The 22,423-nt window shown below is 47.7% G+C and overlaps 1 protein-coding gene across 8 annotated transcripts in view; it reads left to right on the plus strand.

Moving 5' to 3' along the window:
• PFKFB4 (6-phosphofructo-2-kinase/fructose-2,6-biphosphatase 4) overlaps positions 1-22,423 on the plus strand; it is a 41,193-nt gene that overhangs the window by 11,169 nt on the left and 7,601 nt on the right. For 6 of the 8 annotated variants that reach the window (XR_002785678.2, XM_023547755.2, XM_010589830.3 and 3 more), the window contains exons 4-11: positions 2,738-2,804; positions 5,427-5,501; positions 5,888-5,944; positions 6,749-6,870; positions 9,037-9,244; positions 9,822-9,968; positions 20,015-20,119; positions 22,264-22,393. Coding sequence is in view for 7 of the 8 variants with exons in the window: in XM_023547755.2 (XP_023403523.1) it covers positions 2,738-2,804; positions 5,427-5,501; positions 5,888-5,944; positions 6,749-6,870; positions 9,037-9,244; positions 9,822-9,968; positions 20,015-20,119; positions 22,264-22,393 (911 nt within the window). In the remaining variant the exon portion in view is untranslated. Of the gene's footprint in view, positions 1-2,737; positions 5,299-5,426; positions 5,502-5,887; positions 5,945-6,748; positions 6,871-9,036; positions 9,245-9,821; positions 9,969-20,014; positions 20,120-22,263; positions 22,394-22,423 lie in introns of those variants that run through there. The other 2 variants (XM_064274580.1, XM_023547758.2) reach the window with 2 other exon arrangements.

Genomic DNA, 22,423 nt, shown 5'->3' on the forward strand with positions numbered 1-22,423 from the left:
ACTCATTTCTCGGGGACTGGCTGGTGGTGGAGAGGGGACCCCAAGTGGGTTCAGGGGATACAGGCCTCGGGGATGGGGCTGGGTCACCCTCTGGCACCTTCTCACAAAGCCAGAAGGACCAGGCCAGGATCTGGGCGTTAAGCCAGGTTAAGCCCACTCTAGTGTATTTGGTTAAGTGCTCAGCTGCTAACCGAGAGGTTGAGGGTTTGAACCCACCAGCCGCTGTATGGAAGAAAGGTGTGACAGCCTGTTTCCAAAAAGATTGCAGCCTTGATAACCTTACTGGGCTGTTCTACCCTGTCGTATAGGGTCACTATGGGTCGGAGTTAACTCGATGGTAGTGGGTTTGGGGTTTGGGTTGGGTTTGTGTGTTTGGAGTGTGCTTGCCATGTGCCTAGCGTGTTCTTGGTGTGTGCAGGGTAGGCCTTGGCTTGGCTTTGAAGTGGCCTCTATGCTGCTGGGTGAGCAGTTCACATTTATGCTCACTTTCATGAGAAGGAAATTTGCATATGATAAACTCTGACTTAGGCTTTCAGCAGAAGAACTGAGCCCTGGCTTGTATCTAAGGAGCTGGGAGCTATACTCTTCTTGGCAAGTGTCAGGTTGGGATCAACTAACTCCTTGCCAACCCAGGGTGCAACAGGCCAGAGGCCACCAGGCTGCCACCAGTCTGCTGCCAGGTCTGAACATAGGCTGCTTGTTCCCTCTCTGGCCACCAGGGGGCAGGAGCTCTCCACTGTGGGGCTTGGCCCCTCAGGGTACTTACTCTCTTGGGTCAATTAGACAATGAGCCTGGACAGGCAGCTGCACCAAGAAAGGGAGATTGACATTCAGACCTCTGTGGCCAAGTTGTAGGTTAAACTCGAGACCAAACTATCTGTAGGTTAAACTGAGCCAGACAAAAGGGAGGGGACTGATAGTTGAACTCCTACAGTGTGCTGGGTGCTTGACACCTGTTGTTACCCTCTCTTCAGCTTATTTTATAGATGAGGAAACAGGTTCTGAGAGGCCAAGAGGCTCTCAAGATAACAGTGAACTACTTTGTAGAGCCCAGACTTGAATCCAGGCGTATCTGCCACTAAAAACTCTTCTGTCTTTTTAGTAGGTCGAAAGACAGATCAAATGCAAATTCTAAAGCAACCCCAAGTTGTGGGCACTGCTAAACTAGCTCATTTGGCCTTGCCTACAGCCTCCATGGTGGGTGATGGTGTCTGTTCTCCCTGATGCTGAGACTGAGGTCACAAAGTGATGGCATTGTCTGCATCACTCAGGGTTTGATTTTGAACCCAGGCCTGTCTGAATCCAAATTGTTTATTGGAAGAGCAAGGGAGTTGGTATTCCCAGGGCCTGCCAGCCATTCTGCTCAGGCTACCCCTGGAAGGTAGAAATATTGAGATTCATTCAGATAGGGAAACTCAGGCTCCCAGAGAGGTTGGGAAGCTGGCCCAGGGTTGTCCAACTTGAGTGGAGGACTCAGCAGCAGAAGCTGGAGGCCTGGCTGTCTACTGGCACACCCTCTGCTCCTAGAAACCCTCCTGCCTGCATCCAAAGCCAGAGTCTGGCCACTGGGCTACAGGGTCATTTCTCATAAACCAGCCCAAAATTTCCCATAAATAATTGGCAAAATAAAAGGATCAAAATTTAAAAAATGGGAAACCAGGAAGAGAGGGCTAACTGCATCTCCCAGATGCCCTATTGCTCACCCAACATTGAGGTCAGTCCCTGATAATAGACACAGTGAAAGGTCTGGAAAAGGGCACGCATAGTCATGCATGCACATGCAAGGGCATGTGACCAGTATACCATCAGGCATATACATACTTGTGCACACAATCCCATACCACATGTGAGGGCATGTTCACACATTTGTATACCCCGTGTGCATGTGTGGGCACACATACACATCCCATTTGCATACATGAATGTGTGCACACATGCTCACACAGTCCATGTGCACACGTTTGTGCCTACACACTCATACACGTGCAGTCACTTGCAGTCACACCCCCCACACAAGGGCCAGTGTACACAGTTACATACATCATACATACACACATGGGTACACATGTGCTCACCCTGTATGCACTAGTATACACTCGAGCACACTCATACATGTTGTGTGTTGAGGGTCCCCAAGAACACCTTCAGGTTCAGTGATTTGGTGGGAAGAGCCACAGGACTTAGCGTCAAGTGGGATTCACTGCTTAGATTTATTATAACAAAAGGAAACAAAGCAAAATCAGCAAAGGGAATGGTGCATGGGGTGAAGAAGTCCAGAGAAAACCAGGCTCAAGTGTCCGAGAGTGGTCTCCTCATAGAGTCAGAGTCACACAGGGCTCAATTCCTCCAGCACTGAATGTTGACAACACATGTGAAGTGTCGTCTACTAAGGAAGCTCATTAGAGACTCAGTGCCCAAGATTTTTACTGGGGACTGATCATGTAGGTACTCTCTGCCTAGCATGTACCAAAATTCCAGACACTCAGAAGGAAATTGGCATAAACCACATTGTGCACACATCTAGACACACTGAGCCACTCTTTTATTCAGGGAGAATTTTATATCAGTGTAAGGAACTGTTTACCTTTCAAGTTTCCAAATGCCAGTCAAGAGAAAGGAGAGAAGGGGACCCAGGAGCTGTCCCCTTTCCTGTCTGGGGTAGAACGTGTCCCTGACCCACTGACCTCCTACAGCGAGGGTCGGGTGCTGGGCTGACCCTGTGTTTTCTCTCCTGAAGGCAGTGTGCCCTGGCAGCCCTCTGTGACGTCCGCCGGTTCCTTAGTGAGGAGGGGGGACATGTGGCGGTGAGTGTGACACCCTGGTGACATCTGGGACTGACCCATGGAGCCCACACAGGTCTGTCCCTTTGCTCATCAGGCATCTGGACGGCAAGGCAGAGTGTGTGTGTGTGCCCCCGGATACCCCAGATGCCAGCCCTTGGGTGAAAGCCCATGACAGCTATGTAGGAAGAAGCCAGAGGCTGGGTCTGGGCCAGGAATTTCTCTTTGGGCTTGTGGTTGCATTTGACACTGTGTAGTCTTGTCCCACTGAATACTCACATTGTTGGCCACCACAGAAGCCAGGGGTATTGTGTTACCAAAGTCTTTGGCAAATGTGATTTCTCCTGGTGTGTGGAGAACTCTGTCCAGCATTTACTGGCCGTTCCAGGAACCAGCTGACTCCTGAGTAAGGGAATTCTACCTGTGTGCCAGCACCTCCAGTCAGCTGAAAGGGTGGGAAAAGGCTGGGGCAGCGGTGCTGCAGGCAGGGGCACTACCCCAGCCTTATGCAATCAAACACAGAAGTTGTTCATTCCCTTCCTTTTTTCTCTTGGAGTTGTGGCTCCTGGAGCTCTCAGGCCCCCAGCTCCAGTCTGGATTAGTCGCCCTCTAAATCTGTGGCATAGCTATCACCTGGACATTCCCTTCTCTTCCCTCCCAGTGGAATGCCCTGCTCCTGATCCCACATCTTCCTCTTCCTTGATGAACTGACTTGTTTTGGTGGAGCACATCCTCCAGTAACTTTCTGAGAAAGGTGTGTGGGAGATAAATTGCGTGTCTTTTTTTTTTAATCCTCCCGTTTGATGGTTGGGTATAGAATTCTTGGCTGGAAGTACATCTTCCTCAAAATCACCATGACATCGCTGTTGTATTCTGGCACTGGCATAGTTGTGAATAAGTCCAATGCTATTCTGATTTCCTGGCCTTCCTGAAAGCTTCCTTGGGGTAGAGGGGCTTTCTCCTGTCCCTGCCTCTGGGGAGGCTTTTAAGGTCTTCAAAGTGACCCTAAAGGATGTATGCTGAGTCCTGGGTGGGCTCTTTTCACTGAGGAACTCTTGTCCTCCAGAACAGGGAAATTGTCATGTATTATTCTTTGATCTATACCCCCCTCATTTTTTCTGACAAGTCATTCCCCATTCCACTCCCACTTTCTGAGCTTCTTTTTCTAGAATTCCTCGTGGTGAATGCTAATTAATCCCTAATTTTATCTTTTTTTTCCCTGCTTATTTTCTGTCTCTCTTATCTTTTTTTTGTTCTACTTTCAGGGAGACTTCGTCAGTATTATCTTGCAAGTGCTCAGTTGAATTGAAAAATTTCTGTGATCTCATTTTTAATTCCCAAAAGTTTGTTTCTTGTTCTCTGAGTTTTAGAACTCTTGTTTCATGGATACTGTATCCTCTTGTATCTCTCGGGATATTAACTGTAAGTTTTTTGACATTTTTTTTCTGTTCTATGTCCTGTCTCCATTTTTTCCCCAAGTTCCTTTTTTCTGTTTGATTGCTTCTGTGCCTGTTTTTCACATTAGAAGTTTTTTTGGAGTCTCAGGTGAACCTTGGCTGGATGCCCTTTCTTAAAAGTGATATTTTACGAGCTGCTACGTTCTGTATGGGATCCAATTGACAACAGCAACTTGAAAGATTAGCTAGGAACCCTAGGGACAATGAGTTTATGTTAATGAGAGAGGAACAACTCAGAAAAGGAAGATGAGAATGGTTGTACGACTTAAAAATGTAATCAGTGTCACTAAATTATACATGTAGAAACTGTTGAATTGGTATGCACCAATTTTTGTTGTGTGTATTCCCAACAACAAAAACAAATAAAATTTAAGGAAAAAAAAAAAAAAGCTGCTGGATCATGCTGGTGTGTGGGCTCACGGTACTGTATTGTATGTAGGGTGCTTGGGCAAGCCCCAGGTCCTTCACGAAGAGCCCCAGGTTGATCAGTGCCTAGCTGGCTGGGGTGAGGAAGGCCTGGGGCTCCCGCTGCTCTCTGTCGGCCATCCAGCCAGTCCTCCCGTTTCCTCTGCACCCCGTCTCTTTTTTCAGTGGTGCCTGTGCCTCCATTCCCAAGTTTCCTGTTTCTGTGCAAGCGGATGTGCTCTGGTTGGCCTCTCCTGCCTCTGTGAGCATTTGCATTTTGGCTTTCTCCATCCCTCCGAGTCATTCAGCGCACAACTGTCTTGGCAAATTCCAGTGCCGTCTCACGTCTGCTGCCCTCTCCTCTCCTGTTCTCTTCATCTTTATGGGTTTATGCTGTTTCTGTTCCCATTTTACAGGGGTCTCAGAATGGAGTGGAACTAAATGTAGGTTCAGTTCACCATGTTTAGCTAGCTTAGCTGGAACTCCTGGCAGTCAGACCCGAGCTGAGTGCCTGCTGCATGCAGAGCAGTGCTGAGTGCATTCCTCTGTGCCAAGGGTGTGCTCCCCTAGGAATACAGGCACCCACTCCCTCCAGCTTCCTTGGGGCATCCTCGTTCTCAAGCCCAGGCCTTGCAGGTGTGAAGGTGGCTGTCCAGGTGGGTGGCCCAGGTGGCAGCTGGTCCTGGCCAGACAGCCAGTCCTCAGAGATGCCTGTGCTCAGCCCTTCAGTGGCCTCCTACCTTCCCAAGGACCAGAGGCCGAGTTAACCCCAGTTTGGTCCTAGGTTTTTGATGCAACAAATACCACCCGAGAACGGAGAGAGACCATCTTTAATTTTGGGGAACAGAATGGTTACAAGGTGAGGCCTCCCCATTTCTCTACTTTGTTTGGGTTATGGACATCCTGTCGGGCCCCCGGGGCTCCTTCCATGGGCCCCTGATGTGAGCAGGGCACCTGGTTGCTGTGTGTGGTTTGGAACAAGAAGGGCTGCTCTTTTCTCTCCAGCTGTGGGCCTTTTGTGGAGGGGGGAGCATATTGAGGGGAGAGTCCTGGATAGGGTGGCACCTGCTTTTTAGCTCTATGCTCCTCAACCTGGTGCCCCCAGAAGAAGGGCCTCCAGGGACCTGGGCTGCTGATCAGCATGGCGCTCAGTGGGGTGGGGAGTTCTGTGGAGTTAGGTGCAGAGCCCTAAATGTGTCTGTGCTTCCTTCCCTCCTGCCCATCTTGGTGCTTCTGGGTGGAAAGATGTTTTTTGTTGAGTCCATCTGTGTGGATCCTGAGGTCATAGCTGCCAACATCGTGGTGAGTAGAGTATCTGGTCTTGTCAGGGGCAGTAATCAAACTGAAGTTGGCATGTGACAGTGAGGTCCCTCTGCAGGTTGGGGCTGGGGTCTTGGCTGGCCTTCCTTTGGCCTTCTTGAGCCTTGGGGGTGGGGAAGCAGTGTAACTTCAAATGCTGGGCCAGGTGAGTCTAGCTGTTCCGAGGACCCCTTATGTTGAGGGGGTGTGGCAGATGGTTGCCCTCTGTCCTCTTTGCCCTTACCCTGCCGCCCTCCCCATGTAATTCCTGGGTGATGGGAAAGCAGCTTCAGCTCTGTGGTAGGGGTAGTGTTTATATTTTGAGAGAAAGACTCAAGTGTGCTGCACCCTCTACCCCTCCCTGCCCCCCCCCCCCCCCATTTATCCAGGGAACACACATCTCGGTTCAGAGAGATAGTTGAGGTAGGGGAGGGACTTCCAGGCCCCTTGCCTTTCTAGCCTCACCTCCTCCTGTACCACAAAGGTGTGGAGCTCCAACCTCAAGGGGCTCAGTAATACCCTCCTGAACTAGTATGAGAACTTGGACCAGGGAGCCACTGGACTCTTGGAATGAGACCAGCGCCTCTGGAGTTTGCTTCCCCTGGCCTCCAAGGTCCTAGCCTAGCCTCCAGACTAACCCAGCCTTCAGTCCATGACTGATCAGCAGACCCCACCTGGTTTAGGCTTAGGCCCCCTGTGCTGGCCTGGCCTCCACACCGTCCCCTCCTGCCTGGCATTCTCTGTGGCCCCTGGTCCTTTCTGGCCTCCAGCCCTGATATGTCCTTGCTGTGTGTCTGGCTCTGGCAGCAAGTGAAGCTGGGCAGCCCTGACTATGTCGACCGTGACAGTGACGAGGCCACGGAGGATTTTATGCGGCGCATCGAGTGCTATGAGAACTCGTATGAGTCGCTGGATGAGGACCTGGACAGGTGAGTGAGGACAGCACGATGTCCTGCAGCTGTGAGGGGCTCGTCTGCCTCCTTTGGCTTCCCAGGCTTGCCCTGCTCTCTGTGGCACCCCTAGGCCTGGTCAGATCAGAAGCCCTGAAGCTCTGAAAAGTCCACAGTGAGGTTTTAGCACCTGCCTTGATGCAGCTTGTGGTGGCAGCTGGGAGGGTCACTCCAAAAGGTAGAGATGGTCTGGCGTTTTTTGTTGCTTTCCTTGGGACAGAAATTGTGAGCCAGCAATGACTTGCAGAACCTCTACTACCCCACCTGGAACTCTGTGAGTCAGGATTTTCTGCTATTCCATCATAAAATCAAGGCCAATTTCTACACAGAGGGTCTTCCCACAAGGCATTTGCAAAATTCTGTGCTTTTCTTTAAATGTGCAGCCTGCTATTTGGAAAGCGGTGCTCAGATCTTGCCTCTGAACAGCTGGCAGTGGTCCATGCTTGCTGGTTCCGTCTGTTCCCTCTGGGTGGAGGATCAAGCAGGAGTGAGTGTGAGGGGTTTCTTTAGGCCCAGAAGGAGCATCAGTTGAGGGTCTTACAGCAGGCACTGGTAGACTTGCCTGTGAAGGGTCAGGTAGTAAATATTTAAGGCAACCATAGGGTCTCAGTTGCAACTACTTAACTCAGCCAATTTAGTGAGGAACAGACGATATGTAAATAAATGAGCATGGCTGTGTTCCAAAAAACCTATTTATAAAAACAGACTGTGGGCTGAATTTGACTTGTGGGCCATAGTTTACTAACTTGTATTTTACAAGATAAATAGGCCAGTGGTTAAGTAAATAAAAGTGTGGCCCCTTGGTACAATATTACATAGTCGTGACAAATCGTCACGGAGAGACACAGGTGAGTGTATGTTATACAACAGTAAGTGAAAAGGCTGGGATATAAATTCATGCTTGGGTCATTTGTAATTACATAAAAATATGTAATGCATCTGAACCAAGGAAAACAAGTGATTGTTGGACGGATGGTTTTTGGGGGTGTTTACAGAATAGTCCCTGAACTGGCCATAAACTTCCCCTCCAGCTGGACTCCGAGCCAGCCTAGGCTGGTCTGGGGCCAGATGGTGCTTGCAGCCTGGGCCTCCCTGTGGCTTTGGTGTTTTCCCTAGTCTCCACAGCACACGATTTCTTCCCCTAGTTCTGTGACGTGACCTCATTAACCAAAGCCCAAACTCGTTGCCTTTGAGCCGCTTTTGATGCCTGGTGACCCTATGTGTTGGGAGGGGTTATCTGAAGTGGCTCCTCTTGGCTGTGTCAGTAAACATCTCTCCTGGTTTATTGGTGGGTGAGAACAGCAGTGGTAAACCAAAGTCCAGCAGTCCAGATAGTGAGAATGCAGACGACAGGAGGGCTCCAAGGCTGAGCCAGAGCCTGATGCCTGGGAAGCCCTACCTTTTCCTCTGGCTCCCCTCCCAAACATAAGCAGATAAGAGTGTTCTCCAAGCTGCAGTGTGGCACATGTCCAAAGTGGGAGGCAGCAGCTGAGCTAGGTTTATCGGCTGCTGCCCCCAGTGCCATCCTCCTGTGCATCTTGTCCTGTCCATCTGTCATCCGATGTGGGGCGTGGTAGTTGCTCTGCACACATAGATGACCTGGACTGGGTTCTCGGGAGAGGGCCACTGGGGGAAATGAAGGTCAGGTCCGTGGACAACTGACCAGGAAGGCTGGGGAAGTGGAGCATTTGTCAATCCTGGAGAAAACTGTCTCTCGGTTCAACTTACAGACAGTGCGTTGAGAGCTCAGAAGTAGGTGAGAAGGGGCCTGGGAGCTGCATGAGCAGTGGGGAAGTGATGATGTGGTCTGACTGACCCACCACTGTGGATGTTACCTTCTGGAAGCATGATCGTGATGCATGGTGATGCTTGAGCACCTCTCATAGGGTTTGTGTGTGTCACACGTGTCGTGTTGCTCCTGCCTCACGCCCCCCACCCCACTCACTCACTCACATGCACACACACACACACACCAGCTAATGGGCCTGTGTGCTGTGATCTCAAGCCTGATGGTCTGAGATGCAGGTTCTGCAGGCATGGAAGTGTGTGTGCACAGAGCACTCTGGTTCCTGGAGCTGGACAGATGTGCCCTCTGTGGGATCCTGGCCACACTCCCAGGCCTCGCTCTACCTTCTCTCTGCAAAGGGATCTGTCCTACATCAAGATCATGGACGTGGGGCAGAGTTATGTGGTGAACCGAGTGGCTGACCACATCCAGAGCCGCATCGTGTACTACCTCATGAACATCCATGTGACCCCCCGCTCCATCTATCTCTGCCGGCATGGGGAGAGTGAGCTCAACCTCAAGGGCAGGATCGGCGGGGACACGGGACTATCCCCCCGGGGCAGAGAGGTCAGTGTGTGGGGTGGGGAGGGGACATTGGTATCTCTGGGTAGCTGTGTGCGTGGGTGTACATACACTGGGCTCCAGCTTTCATAGCTAATGTGCAACCCCACAATGCTCGGTGGTCAGGTAGATGACCTTCATTCAGTTTAGAATGTTTCCATCACACAGGGAGGCAGTCACCAAACACCAGGCAAATGCCTGGACCTCTGGCCTCCATGTGAGCTGTCGCTGCTGACTGAGCCCCTCGGAGAGGCTTGCCACCCTAGGAGAGACCCAAGTCCCCACAGGACAACTGGTGGTTGTGCCACAGCCAGGGGAGATATTGAGGCCTCAGTGGGGAGGTCAAGCAGCCTAGGGCACATGGCACAATGTGGGTAGAGGACGTGATGAGCCACAGAGGAGAGCCTGGGAAGATGCACAGTACAGCACCTGTGGGTGTTTGTGTCATTAAGAAGTTAGTTCGTGTTTTTCAGCAAACTTGTATTCTCTGAGACTGGTATGACCCTGTGGATCCCATGGCTGTGGGGTCCTTGGAGGACAGCTCAGGACCCATGGATCTGAATTTGCTTGTGGTATGTTTCAGTTTGCCAAGAGTCTGGCCCAGTTCATCAGTGACCAGAACATCAAGGACCTGAAGGTCTGGACAAGCCAGATGAAGAGGACTATCCAGACGGCTGAGGCTCTGGGCGTACCCTATGAGCAGTGGAAGGTCCTCAATGAGATAGATGCGGTAACTGCCATCCCTCCTCTCCTTTCTTTCTCATTTAAGTCTCTAGATCATCAGATTTATTTTGATGTTCTGACATAAGCTTTAAATCTGATCTTTTCCCAGTTAACTCATTTTGTTATATCCTTCTATCCATCCTTTCCCTGTTGATTTATTTTCTCTACTTCTGTAAAGCTCATACATATAATTTATGTATCTGTTTATATCCCAGTATCACACTGTTTTAATTATGGCAGTTTTTTGCTGTGTTTATTGGCCATTTGGACATCTTTTGCGAGTCCTTTTGCTCTTTTTTTTTTTTTAATTGGATTGTCTGCCTTATTGATTTTTAGGAGTTTTTTTTATATGTTCTGGATAAGATGCATACATGGTAATTTTTTGTTTATTGCTGGACATTTTGTATCAATAATTGTAGGTCTAGTTTGAGGCTCTGGTTAACATTATCTTCCTCCAGAGGGGATTCACTTTTCTTCTGGCAACCAGCTAGAGGGTGAATCACCTTAAAATAGTAAGGGATCAGTCTGATTCAAAGGTGGGTTTTGATCTTTGTGGAGGCTACTCAATTTTCAGTTGATCATTCTCCTAGGGAGTAGCCTTTAAAGTTTTGAGTGAAAACCTGTGGGCCCTGTACTTCTGTCAAAACTGCTGACAGCTCTGCCAAGCTTCTGCCCACTCAGTCCCGCTATCTGCTTGACTTCTCAGCCTTTTACCTGCCACCTTTGAATCTGCAAAACCTCAAAGGGAAAGGTGATACCATATATCAAGTTCACTCTTTGGGCTTCCTTCTCCTCCAAGATCTTGGCTTCTTAAGTACTCTCTGTCTTGGTAGCTCTCTGATGACATCAAACAGATTCAAAAAAATATTCTGCCTAGCTTTTCTGGTTGCTCTTATTGGAGGGTTGGTCTGAAACAAGATAGCCCACCGTTGCCTAAAGTGGAAGTCTCTAATGGGATCAGATTTGAATCTTAGAAAGAGCACCCCAACTGGGCTTGAAAATGGTTGTGCTGGGTTGAGATGGGGAGATGAGTTGGAGAAAGGAGATTAGTTAGAGGGTGTTTGCAGTGGTCTGGTGAAGTTGATGACATCTCGAACATGGGTGGTGGCGGTGGGAGGGAGAGGAGTGGGTTGATTTGAGGAACGTTTATTCATTCAGCATTTACGTGAGCCTACCCAGTGCTAGGAACTGTGCCAGGAACTGGGGACTGAGATACTGGTGGTGACTGGCTGTGGGGATGAAAAGGAGGGAAGCATCCAGGATGACTGGGATGGGATCCTGGGGTGAGGAGGGTGGAGCACTCACATCAGGGCCGGAACTATGTCTGCTTTATTCACCACATGGTAGGTGCTCAATAAATATATGCTGGATGAAGGGAAGAAGTTCCCAGGAGATGTTCAAGAGCAGATACCCAGGAGACAATCTGATCTCTGAAGTTGGGGCTTGGGCATCCCTCCACAGACACGGTACTTGAGACAATGGGAATGAATGAGGTGGCTGAGGGAGGAGAGGTGGGGCTCAGGACAAAGCCCTGGGGAGCCCCAGCATTTAAAGGCCTACAGAGAAGGCCATATGTAGTTGGGTATCCAATGAGGTGGAAGTGAAACAGGTGAGTGGGAGTCATGAAAATCAAGGCAGATTGCACAGGGTGAGGAGTGAGACCAAGCTCCAAACTGACCATTGGAGTGTCATGACAAGGTCACTGGGGCTCTTGACCTGAGCCTGGTGGGACTGATGCCCAACAGGAGTGGGCAGAGGAGTGAGTGGGAGCAAGGGGGCTCAGAGTCTAGGGAGACTTGACCCTGTGGTTACACTTGGCCATGTACTGATGGTGAGAGGCTGGTAGAAAGGGAGAGAGCTAGGGTATAGGAGCCAGCCATACCATTGGGTGAGGCTCTGAGAGGTGGCAGAGGCCCAGATTTCAGGGCATCAGGAGGGGAGATGGTTGCAGGTAGACATGGAGAATCATGTCTGGTGTCTTTTTCCTCAGAATCTCATGGAGGTTTTTGCTTGAGGGTGAGAGGAAGAAGTTTCAAATGGAAGGTAGCTGAGGGGGTTTCGATGCCTGGCTGGAGACCAGAAGTCCACTGGGGCAACTTTGTCTGTGCCCCAGGCATTACTTGTCCTCTAGCCCCCAGCAGATTGGATGCAGCCATGGAAAAGAGACTGTTCATTCAACTTGAGGTCATCTTGTCTGTGTAGATATGATGGAAGCGTGGTGGGACAGGGGAGATGAGGAGTTGGGAGGAGTGTAATGCTGGCTGGGGTATACCACACATATCCTGTTGGGAGTGGAAGAGTTGTCCATGGCATTGTGAAATGGAAGGAGTGTCGGGGGGCAGCATCAGTGGAGGCAACCAGGCCAAGGGAGGGGACGATTAACAAAGGAGGCAGCTCCAGAGGGCCCAGCAGCAGATTTGGCTACTTGGCCACATGGAGGAAGACTCCTTGTAGTTTCTCTGCATAAGGTCTTGTCTCTCCCCCACTCCCTGCTTGGTTACTGTTGGTCCACAGAAAAGCCATCGCCAAATATTTGTTTCGTCATTTTTCCAGTTGATTCTCTTGAATTTTCTTTTTTTATATAATTTATTTTACTTTTAGTTGTTGTTGAGTATATACACAGCAAAACATACACTGATTCAACAGCTTCTACATGTACAATTCAGTGACATTGGTTACATTCTTCAAGTTGTACAACCATTCTCACCCTCCTTTTTTGAGCTTTCCCTCCCCATTTAACCTAAACTCACTGCCCCCTTAGGTTCCTATGTAATCTTTCAAGTTGCTATTGTCAGTTTGATCCCATATAGATAGTTCTTAAAAGAGCACGATGCTCAAGGCAGATATTCTTCACTAGTTTAAGTTAAACTGCTGTTTGGTTTTTAAGAAGACTTCAGGCGATATTTTTGGTTTAAGGCTGTAGTTTCAGGGGCTCATCCAGCCTCCATGGCTCCAGAAAGTCTGGAGTCCATGAGAATTTGAAATTATGTTCTGCACTTTCCCCCTTTTGATCAGAATTCTTCTATAGAATCTTTGATCAAAATGTTCAGTAGTGGTAGCGGGGCACCATCCAGTGTTTCTGGTCTCATGGCAAAGGAGGCAGATGCTCATGGAGGAAATTAGCCACACATTTCATTTCCTTCTCCTATTCCTGACTCCCCTTCTTCCACGATTGCTCCAGGTGAATTGCTCCAGGTGAATAGAGACCAATCATCGTGCCTTGGATGGCTGCTTGCAAACGTTTAAGACCCCAGACACTATGCAGCAAACTAGGAGGTAGAACAGAAGCGCTAAACACGTTATGAGGCCAATTAACTGGAGTTTCCCGTGAAACCATGACCCTAAACCTCCAAATCAGGGAGCCAAGTCCCATGAGGTGTTTGGTTGTACATAAGCAGCCCCAGCAGCTGCTCTTTTTTTGTTGTTGTTGTAAGTCTATCACACAACCTTTGCCAATTCAGCTTTTTACAGATACACAACTTATTGAAAGCACTTACAATAACTGGCTGTGCAACCCTACCCTTAATCAGTGTGATTTTTTTCATCACTGTAAACCAAAACTTAGTATTCCATAAGCAATAACCTCCGCTTCCTTCTCCTTCCTGCCCCTGGTAACCACTAATAAACTTTGGTCTCTATACATTTGCTTTTTCTTGTCTTTTTATATAAGTGAGGTTATGTAATATTTGTCATCTTGTGATTAACTTACCTCACTTGCATTATGTCTCAAGCTCCATCCATATTGTAGCATGTATCGAAACTTCATTTCTCCTACTGGCTGAGTAGTATTCCATTGTGTGTATGTACCACATTTTGTTTATCGTACCACATTTTGTTTATCCACTCATCGATTTGTAGGCGTTTAGGTTATTTCTACCTTCTGGCTATTGTGAATAGTGCTGCAGTGAACATTGGTGTACAAGTCTCTGTTTGAGTCTCTGCTTTCAAGTTTTTTGGGTATATACCTAGGAGTGGAATTGCTGGGTCATATGTTAGTTCTATTTCTAGTTTTTTGAGGAACCTCCACTTTGTTTTTTGTGCTGGCTCTACTGTTTTGCATTCCCACCAGTGATAGGTAAGAGTTCCAGTTTCTCCACATCCTTGCCAACGTTTGTTATTTTCTTTTTCTTAATCTTAGCCATCCAAGTGGGGGTGAAATAGTATCTCATTGTAGATTTGATTTGCGTCCCTCTGATGGCTAATGACACTGAGCGTCTTTCCACGTGTTTCCTGGCCGTTTGAATGTTCTCTTTGGTGAAATGTCTATTCAAGTTCTTTGCTTATTTTATGATTGGGTTATTTGTCTTTTTGTTGTAAAGTTGTCAAAGTTTTATGTGTATGTTGGTTGTTAGATTCTTATCAAATATATGGCTTCGAAAGATACTCTTCGAGTTTGTAGCTTGTCTTTTAACTTTTTCGGTAAAGTCTTTTGGTGAACAAAAGTTTTTAATTTTTATGAGTTCCCATTTATTTGTTTTATATTTTGTTGTTTGTGCATTTGTTATATTATCTAATAAATGAAAGCTTTGAAACAATAGATTGTCAGGAAGGATCAGTCCCTGGAGAAGGACATCATGCTTGGTAAAGTACAGGGTCAGTGGAAAAGAAGAAGACCCTGAACAAGGTTGATTGGCACGGTGGCTGCAACAATGGGCTCAAGTATAACGACGATTGTAAGGATGGCACAGGACCGGGCAATTTTTCTTTCTGTTGTGCATAGGATTCGCTATGAGTCAGAACCGACTTGACGGCACCTAACAATAACAATTCATTGTTGAAAGCTAGGCCCGAGGGCACTGTCCCTGAATTTTCTTCTAAGAATTTTACGATTTTAGTTTGCACATTTAGGCCACTAATCCATTTCGAATTTGTTTTTGTGTATAGTGTGAGGCATGGATCCTGTTTCATTGTTTTGCTTGTGTAAATTCAATTTTCCCAACACCATTTATTGAAGAGACTTTTCCTTCCCCATTGAATAGACTTAACACCCTCATCAAGAATAAGTTGGCCTTAGATATGTGGGTTTATTCTGGATTCACAATTCTATTCCATTGGTCTATGTGTCTATTGTTATACCGGTACCAGGCTATTTTAATTTCTGCTGTGCAGTAGGTTTTAAAATCAAGAAGTGCGAGTCCTCCTACTTTGTTCTTCCCTTTCAAAATTTCTTTAGCTATTTTGGGCCTCTTGCCTTTCCATATAAAGTTGAGGATTGGTTTTTCCATATCTGTAAAGAAGGCTTGTGGAATTTTGATTGGGATTGCATTGAATCTGTATATTGCTTTGGGTAGTATTGATGTTTTTAATGATATTAAGTTTTCTAATCTATGAATATGGGACAACTTTCCACTTATTTAAGTCTTCTTTAATCTCTTCCAGCAGTGTTTTATAATTTTCGTTGAATAAATTCCTTATCTCTCTCATTAAATTTATTCCTAGGTATTTTATTCTCTTAGATGGAATTGTTCCCTAATTTCCCTTTCCCTCTTGGGTTTCCTTGATGAGCTGTCATATCCTCAGAAATAAGGATATTCTGATTTTTACCTTCTCAATGTACATACCTTGTGTTTCTGTTTCATATTGCATTGGCAGTAACAAGGGATGGACAAGTTGGGTGTACTTGTTTTATCGTTTTTACTGGGCCTACCTCTTGGGATACTGTCCTTTGGAATGATGATAGTACTAAGCTGATCTAGTTCCTGTTTTGTCTTTTTAACTTTATTATAGAAAATTATTAATTATGTAGAAAACTAAAGAGAATATTATAGTGAATCCCAATCTACCCAGTATCAGCTTTAGTAATGATCAACAAATGGTCAGTATTGATTCAGTGTCTTAGTTATCTAGGGCATCTATAACAGAAATACCACAAGTGGGTGGCTTTAAGAAACAGAAATTTTTTTTCTTGTAGTCTGGAGGCTAGAAGTTCAAATTCAGTGCACTGGCTCTAGGGGAAGGCTTTCTCTCTTTGTTGGCTCTAGGAGAAGGTCCTTGTCTCCTCAGCTTATTTCCTAGTTCCTTGGAGATCTCCACGTAGTTTGGCATCAATCCTTCCCCATGTCTGCTTTGCTTGCCTGCTTGTTTAATCTCTTTTATATCTCAAAACAGATTGATTCAAGGTATACGCTACACTAATCCTGCCTTATTAACATAACAGAGACAACCTATTCCCTAATGGGATTATAACCACAGGCATAGAGGTTAGGATTTGCAACACATGTTTTTTGGAGACATAATTTAATCCATACATTCCACCCCTTGGCCCCCCAAAATTCACGTCCTTCCCACATGCAAAACACATTCACCCTATCACATCATACCAAAAGTCTTAAATCAACTCCAAGTCCAATATCTCATCTTCTGAATATTTTAAATCAAATATGGGTGAGACTTTAGACATACTCCATCCTGGGGCAAAATTCCTCTTCATCTGTGAACCTGTGAAATCTAGACTACAAGTTATCTGTTTCCAGAATACAGTGGTAGAACAGGCACAAGGTAGACATTTCCATTACAGATGGGAGAAATTGGAGTTAAAGAAGGAATAACGAGTGCCAAGCAAGTCCAGAATTCATCAGAACAAACTACATTAGCTCTCAAGTCTTGAAAATAATGCTCTGTTCTTTGGGACCATTTGGACAATAGCCCTGTCTTCTAGACTCTGAGTATTGGCCATTCTCTGTGGTTTGTGGGTAGAGGCCCCTCTGCCCTGGGCTTCAGCTCCGCCTTCCAAGCCCACTGGGATGGCGACTCTGCTCTTTCAGCTTTGGAAAGTCGCGTTCTCCTAGTCCATCTGACTGATGACCCCACTCCTTCAGCCCCGGCAGGTCCCAGTCTTCTGTCCCTTGGGCACGGCAACCCCACTCCCTCAGTTTTGGGTGGTGGCCCCATCCTCTTGACCCAGCTGAATGGCAGCCCCACATTCCAGAAACGATTTGGTGAAGATCTGACTCTTTGAAACCTAACAGGCTGTGTCTCTACCCTTTGACACCCCAGAGGCCATAGCCTCACCCTTTGAGACCCAGAGGTCACGACCCCACCCTTTGAGTCCGAGGCAGGTCTGCTCCCCATGCTCCTTCCAACAGTTTTGCTCATCTCCAAGAAGCTCCAGGGATGGTCCTTTCCTTCTCTTGGAGGACAACAGATGTAGCTCCTTTGGCCTGTTTCCTTCCTGGAGAATTCTAAGAGTCAGGCATTGTTCTCTTCTTCTGTTCTTTGTCCTCTTCAGTTGAAACTGATGGGTTTTCTGCTGTGGTAGTTGGTTAGCTCCATCAGTCACAGCCTTAATCTCTTTAACAAAAAGTTGTGTAGCCATGTCCTTGCTGAACATTCTAGAACATGTGTCGTTAGTTTGCATAAGAGAACTTTCTAAATCTTTTAAGTTCTGCTTTCATTTTGCACAGTTCATTTTTAAGCCCATCTGTTTTCTCTCACATTTTACTGTAAGGGGCATGGAGAAACCAAGTGGCCCCTTAAAGATCTTGCTTAGAAATCTCATCATCCAGATAAATCCAAGTTCATCACTTACAAATTATACCTTCCACCAAACATTTGAACATAATTCAGTCAAGTTCTTTGCCAGTGCATAAAAATTATTGCCCTTCCTCCATTGTCCAATCACGTGTTTGTCATTTCGTTTTAAAACCTTACCAGAGGCACATTTAACATCTACATTTCTAGCAGCATTCTTTTGCTGGGGTCATATGTATTCTCTAAGATGATAGACTTCCTCTGAGGCTGACCTCACTTCCTTCTGAGCCCTTGCTGGAATTGCCTTTGACATCCATAATTCTACCAACAGTCTCTTCAGGGCAATCTAGGCTTTTGCTATTAAAAATTTGCTATTAGGCCCCTTAAAACTCTTCCAGCCTCTACCCATTACCCACTTCCAAAACCGTTTCCACACTTTAGGCATCTGTTAGAGCAGCACCCCACTCTTCTGGTACCAAATTCTTGGTTATCTAGTGCTGCTGTAACAGAAATACCACAAGTGGGTGGCTTTAACAAACAGAAATTTATTTTCTTGTAGTCTGGAGGCTAGAAGTTCAAATTCAGTGCACTGGCTCTAGGGAAAGGCTTTCTCTCTCTTGGTGCCTCAGCTTAGTTCCTTGGAGATCTCCCTGTAGCTTGGCATTCATTTTCTGCCATGTCTGCTTTGCTTGCTTGCTTGTTTAATCTCTTTTATAGCTCAAAGGAGATTGACTCAAGATAAACCAAACACTAATCCTGCCTTATTAACATAACAAAGATAAACCATTCCCAAATTGGGTTATAACCACAGGCATAGAGGTTAGGATTTACAACACGTATTTTTGGGGAATACAGTTCAATCCATAACTCTACACCCCCTCCCCTTCTTCCTCCCCACTGGGTTATTTTAAAGGAAATCTCAGACATAATATTTCATTTCAGTATGTGTCTCTGAAAGTAAGTTAAAGATTCTTTTTTTATTAACTTAACCATAATATCAATGCTTTGTAGAAGAAAACCTAGAACAAAGGCAGAGACCAGCAGTTTTTTTTTTTTATTAACTTTTATTAAGCTTCAAGTGAATGTTTACAAATCCAATCAGTCTGTCACATATAAGTTTACAGACATCTTACTCCGTACTCCCACCTGCTCTTCCCCTATTGAGTCAGCCCTTTCAGTCTCTCCTTTCGTGACAATTTTGCCAGCTTCCCTCTCTCTCTATCCTCCCATCCCCCCTCCAGACAAGAGCTGCCAACACACTCTCAAGTGTCCACCTGATATAATTAGCTCACTCTTCATCAGCATCTCTCTCCCACCCGCTGACCAGTCCCTTTCATGTCTGATGAGTTGTCTTCGGGGATGGTTCCTGTCCTGTGCTGACAGAAGGTCTGGGGAGCATAGCCGCCGGGATTCCTCCAGTCTCAGTCAGACCATTTAGTATGGTCTTTTTATGAGAATTTGGGGTCTGTATCCCACTGATCTCCTGTTCCCTCAGGAGTTCTCTGTTGTGCTCCCTGTCAGGGCAGTCATCGATTGTGGCCGGGCACCAACTAGTTCTTCTGGTCTCAGGATGATGTAGGTCTCTGGTTCATGTGGCCCTTTCTGTCTCTTGGGCTCCTAGTTGTCATGTGACCTTGGTGTTCTTCATTTTCCTTTGCTCCAGGTGGGTTGAGACCAATTGATGCATCTTAGATGGCCGCTTGTTAGCATTTAAGACCTCAGACGCCACATTTCAAAGTGGGTTGCAGAACGTTTTCATAATAGAATTATTTTGCCAGTTGACTTAGAAGTCCCCTCAAACCATGTTCCCCAGACCCCCACCGCTGCTCTGGACCAGCAGTTTTTTATTAAGGGCATTTTATTGCTTCTTCCTCTCCTGGCCGTGTCCTCTCTGCTGGCTCTTGGTTTGAACCAGAAAAGATGGACACTGGTCAGTTCAGGCATCTTTCAGGGCTCTTTGGCAGAGGATTGAATTGGGGGATTGGGGTTGTCACTCTCCACAGGCTCTTGGGAGGTGGTCCATCATGCCACTCATAAGGTGGGCTCAGTCAGGGGTGGTCATGGCTAATGAAATGATGGCTCAGCTCACTCTAAGCCTCTCCAGGCCCTTAAGTGACACATAGTGTTTTCAACCAGCATTCGTCTCTGCTCTTTTCTAATGGCATTTGTAGAAGAGAATCTGTGTTCTATGTGTGTGTATATTCCAAATGACACAGTGGTGTCTTCTTGCTTTATAGTTTGTACAACAGTCCATGCTTAGAAGTGATATTTCCACAGCACAGAAAAGGCACATAGTTAACATTTCTGTGTTTATCTTTGTGGCATAAACTAAATGGGCGGATGAATGGTTAGATGGTTGGATGAATGGGTGGGCAAAACTGATGTGGTAGCTTTTTACAAATGAGGTAGCTGCTCCATGCCCAGTGTTCCCAGAAGGGCTGCTGTCTCCAGACAGATCCTAAGCTCTAGGCTGGGAGGGTCCCCTTTGTCCAGGAAGTGTTTCCTAAACCTGGAACCCCACCTACCCACCCACAGAGTTGGTCTCTCTGGCCTGGAAGGTATGATGAATTGGTGTCTCCCCAGGGCGTCTGTGAGGAAATGACCTACGAGGAGATTCAGGACCATTATCCACTGGAGTTTGCCCTGCGGGACCAGGACAAGTACCGGTACCGGTACCCCAAGGGGGAGGTAAGTAGGTTCTGAGATTTAGGACCAGCTGCCTTCTGCCTGCCTGGAAGTGCTGCCTGAGGCTGAGGGCCCCATGGGGCTCTGCCAAGGCTACGTGGGCAGCAGAAGGAGTCTGGCCTCAGAGGCAGGCCAGCCTGGGTGTGTTTCAGCTCCGCCATACCCAGCTGAATGACCCAGGCCACAGGCCTCTCCTTGGGTGGTAGGTGTACAGTGCTGCATACGACTCCCAACCCTGAGACCCATCGGATCCCTGCTCCCCATCAATGCCTTCCTCCTTCCCAAGGGTGGCATTTGTGAAGGGCCAGGGTCTGAGCTGAGGGTCCTGGCTCTGCGTGGCTTACCTTTCCTAGGACACCCGTAGATGGCTCACAGCTTCCTGGCACCCGCAGGCCAGCTCCTTTCCTAAGAAGTTGTCAGCCCTTCATGGAGGGCTCAAGTGGTCGGGGAGTCGGGGACACTGTGCCCAGTCTGAGCCTTGGCTCTTACCTCACCCACATCTCTGTCCTGAGCTTTGACTTCCTCCTGATGCTTCCTCTTGTCACAGGGTGATCCTGTCCTCCTTCTGCTTCAGGCATTACCCCCAGCCCTGAGTCCAGGCCCAAGGAGACCTTCCGCAGATTAGTCATGGCCACCACAAGCCACCCATACTTTTCACTTTCCCTCAGACTCCCTCGTCAGCCCAGGCTCCTGCATCTACCCCTACTTCCGGGAGGTAGCCTGGGGCAGTAGCCGACTAAAAATGCCCTCCATAGACTCATGTACGCACATACACACGCAGACGTACTGCCACACAGACGCTAGTCTCACAGGCACCTTTTTTGAACTCTTCCCTGGCAATGAGCCTTGGGTAACATGAATTATTTCCCCACATCATGCTATGAGGTAAACAGAGTTCAGATTTAGAACTAACCCAGATGAAAGTAAACAGAAACAAAGCAGCTGGCTATTCAAACTTGAGGATACAAGGGAAAAAAAATTGGCAGGGAAATTACAGTTACAAGAAGAATTGATTTAAGATTTTTCCAGAAATACCAGGGGTCAGCACAAATCCACCTGTAGGTATTGCTCCATAATCAAAGCATGGGGCAAATCCAGTTCCAACTGCTGGGCCTTTTTTTTTTTTATTGTGCTTTAAGAGAAAGTTTACAAATCAAGTCAGTCTCTCATACAAAAATTTATGTACACCTTGGTGTATACTCCTGGTTGCTTTCCCCCTAATGAGACAGCACACTCCTTCCCTCCACTCTCTGTTTTCGTGTCCATTCAGCCAGCTTCTGACCTCCTCTGCCCTCTCATCTCCCCTCTAGACAGGAGCTGCGCTGGGCCTTTTTTTGAAGGAATGCTTGTGTGCAAGGAACTGTGGGTGCAAAGAGGGATGAAACTTGACCTAGGGCTTAGGCTCCATCTCCTGGTGAAAACCCCATACTGTGGTTTGGCCAAAGGACAGACATAAGACCAAGGTCTCTCCCTCACCAGCTACATCAGCCGCGGGAGGTACAGGGCAGCAAACGACATCAGATGCTTCAGGCAGGCTGCACTCTCAGAGTTCCAGGGGCGCTTGCTCTCCCTGCCTTCACCACTTTTCCTGCCCACTCTGTCTGCTGTGGGTTGGAGGTTAGCAGTATCTTTTCCACCAATCATCAGTTGCCTGCATGTGAATTCTAGGTGCTGAGGGTGGGTGGGTTCAGACTAGGGCCACATGGGTGAGGCACAGAGGTGGCCCCTCTGGATTGAGGCCTGAGGCAACCTAGCCTTACCCTCAGAGTCCTGCAAGGGCCTGGCCCTAGGATGGGGGAGGTGGCCCCTTCCCCAGGCCACCCACTGCCCCCCTACTCCCTGCCAAGCTGGACACCAGTCTCCTGGGCTGTGCATTGAGCCGCCTGCCCCCACTCCCTTAAGAGCTAGGCCTGAGGAGACTCAGCCACAGCCTCCTATGAGGAGTTCCAAGAGTGGGAAGGTGACTTATTATCCAAATGTCTCCATCTCTACCCCCTGGGGAGACACTGTGGCCATCCCAGCTCCCACGCCAAGCCTGAGAGATCAGCCCTGTGCTGGGGGGGGGGGAAAGGGGGCTCTAAGCATTAAGGACCAGGTTTAGGGGGCACTTCTAGGCCTGAGGGACCCTCCCCTGCTTGCCCTTGCAGTCCTATGAAGACCTGGTCCAGCGACTGGAGCCTGTCATCATGGAGCTGGAGAGGCAGGAAAATGTGCTGGTCATCTGCCACCAGGCTGTGATGCGCTGCCTCCTGGCCTACTTCCTTGACAAGGCGGCAGGTGAGTGCCCTGCCCCCAGGGAGGAGGGTA

The sequence above is a fragment of the Loxodonta africana genome, chromosome 22 (assembly GCF_030014295.1).
Source record: "Loxodonta africana isolate mLoxAfr1 chromosome 22, mLoxAfr1.hap2, whole genome shotgun sequence".
Taxonomy (NCBI): domain Eukaryota; kingdom Metazoa; phylum Chordata; class Mammalia; order Proboscidea; family Elephantidae; genus Loxodonta; species Loxodonta africana.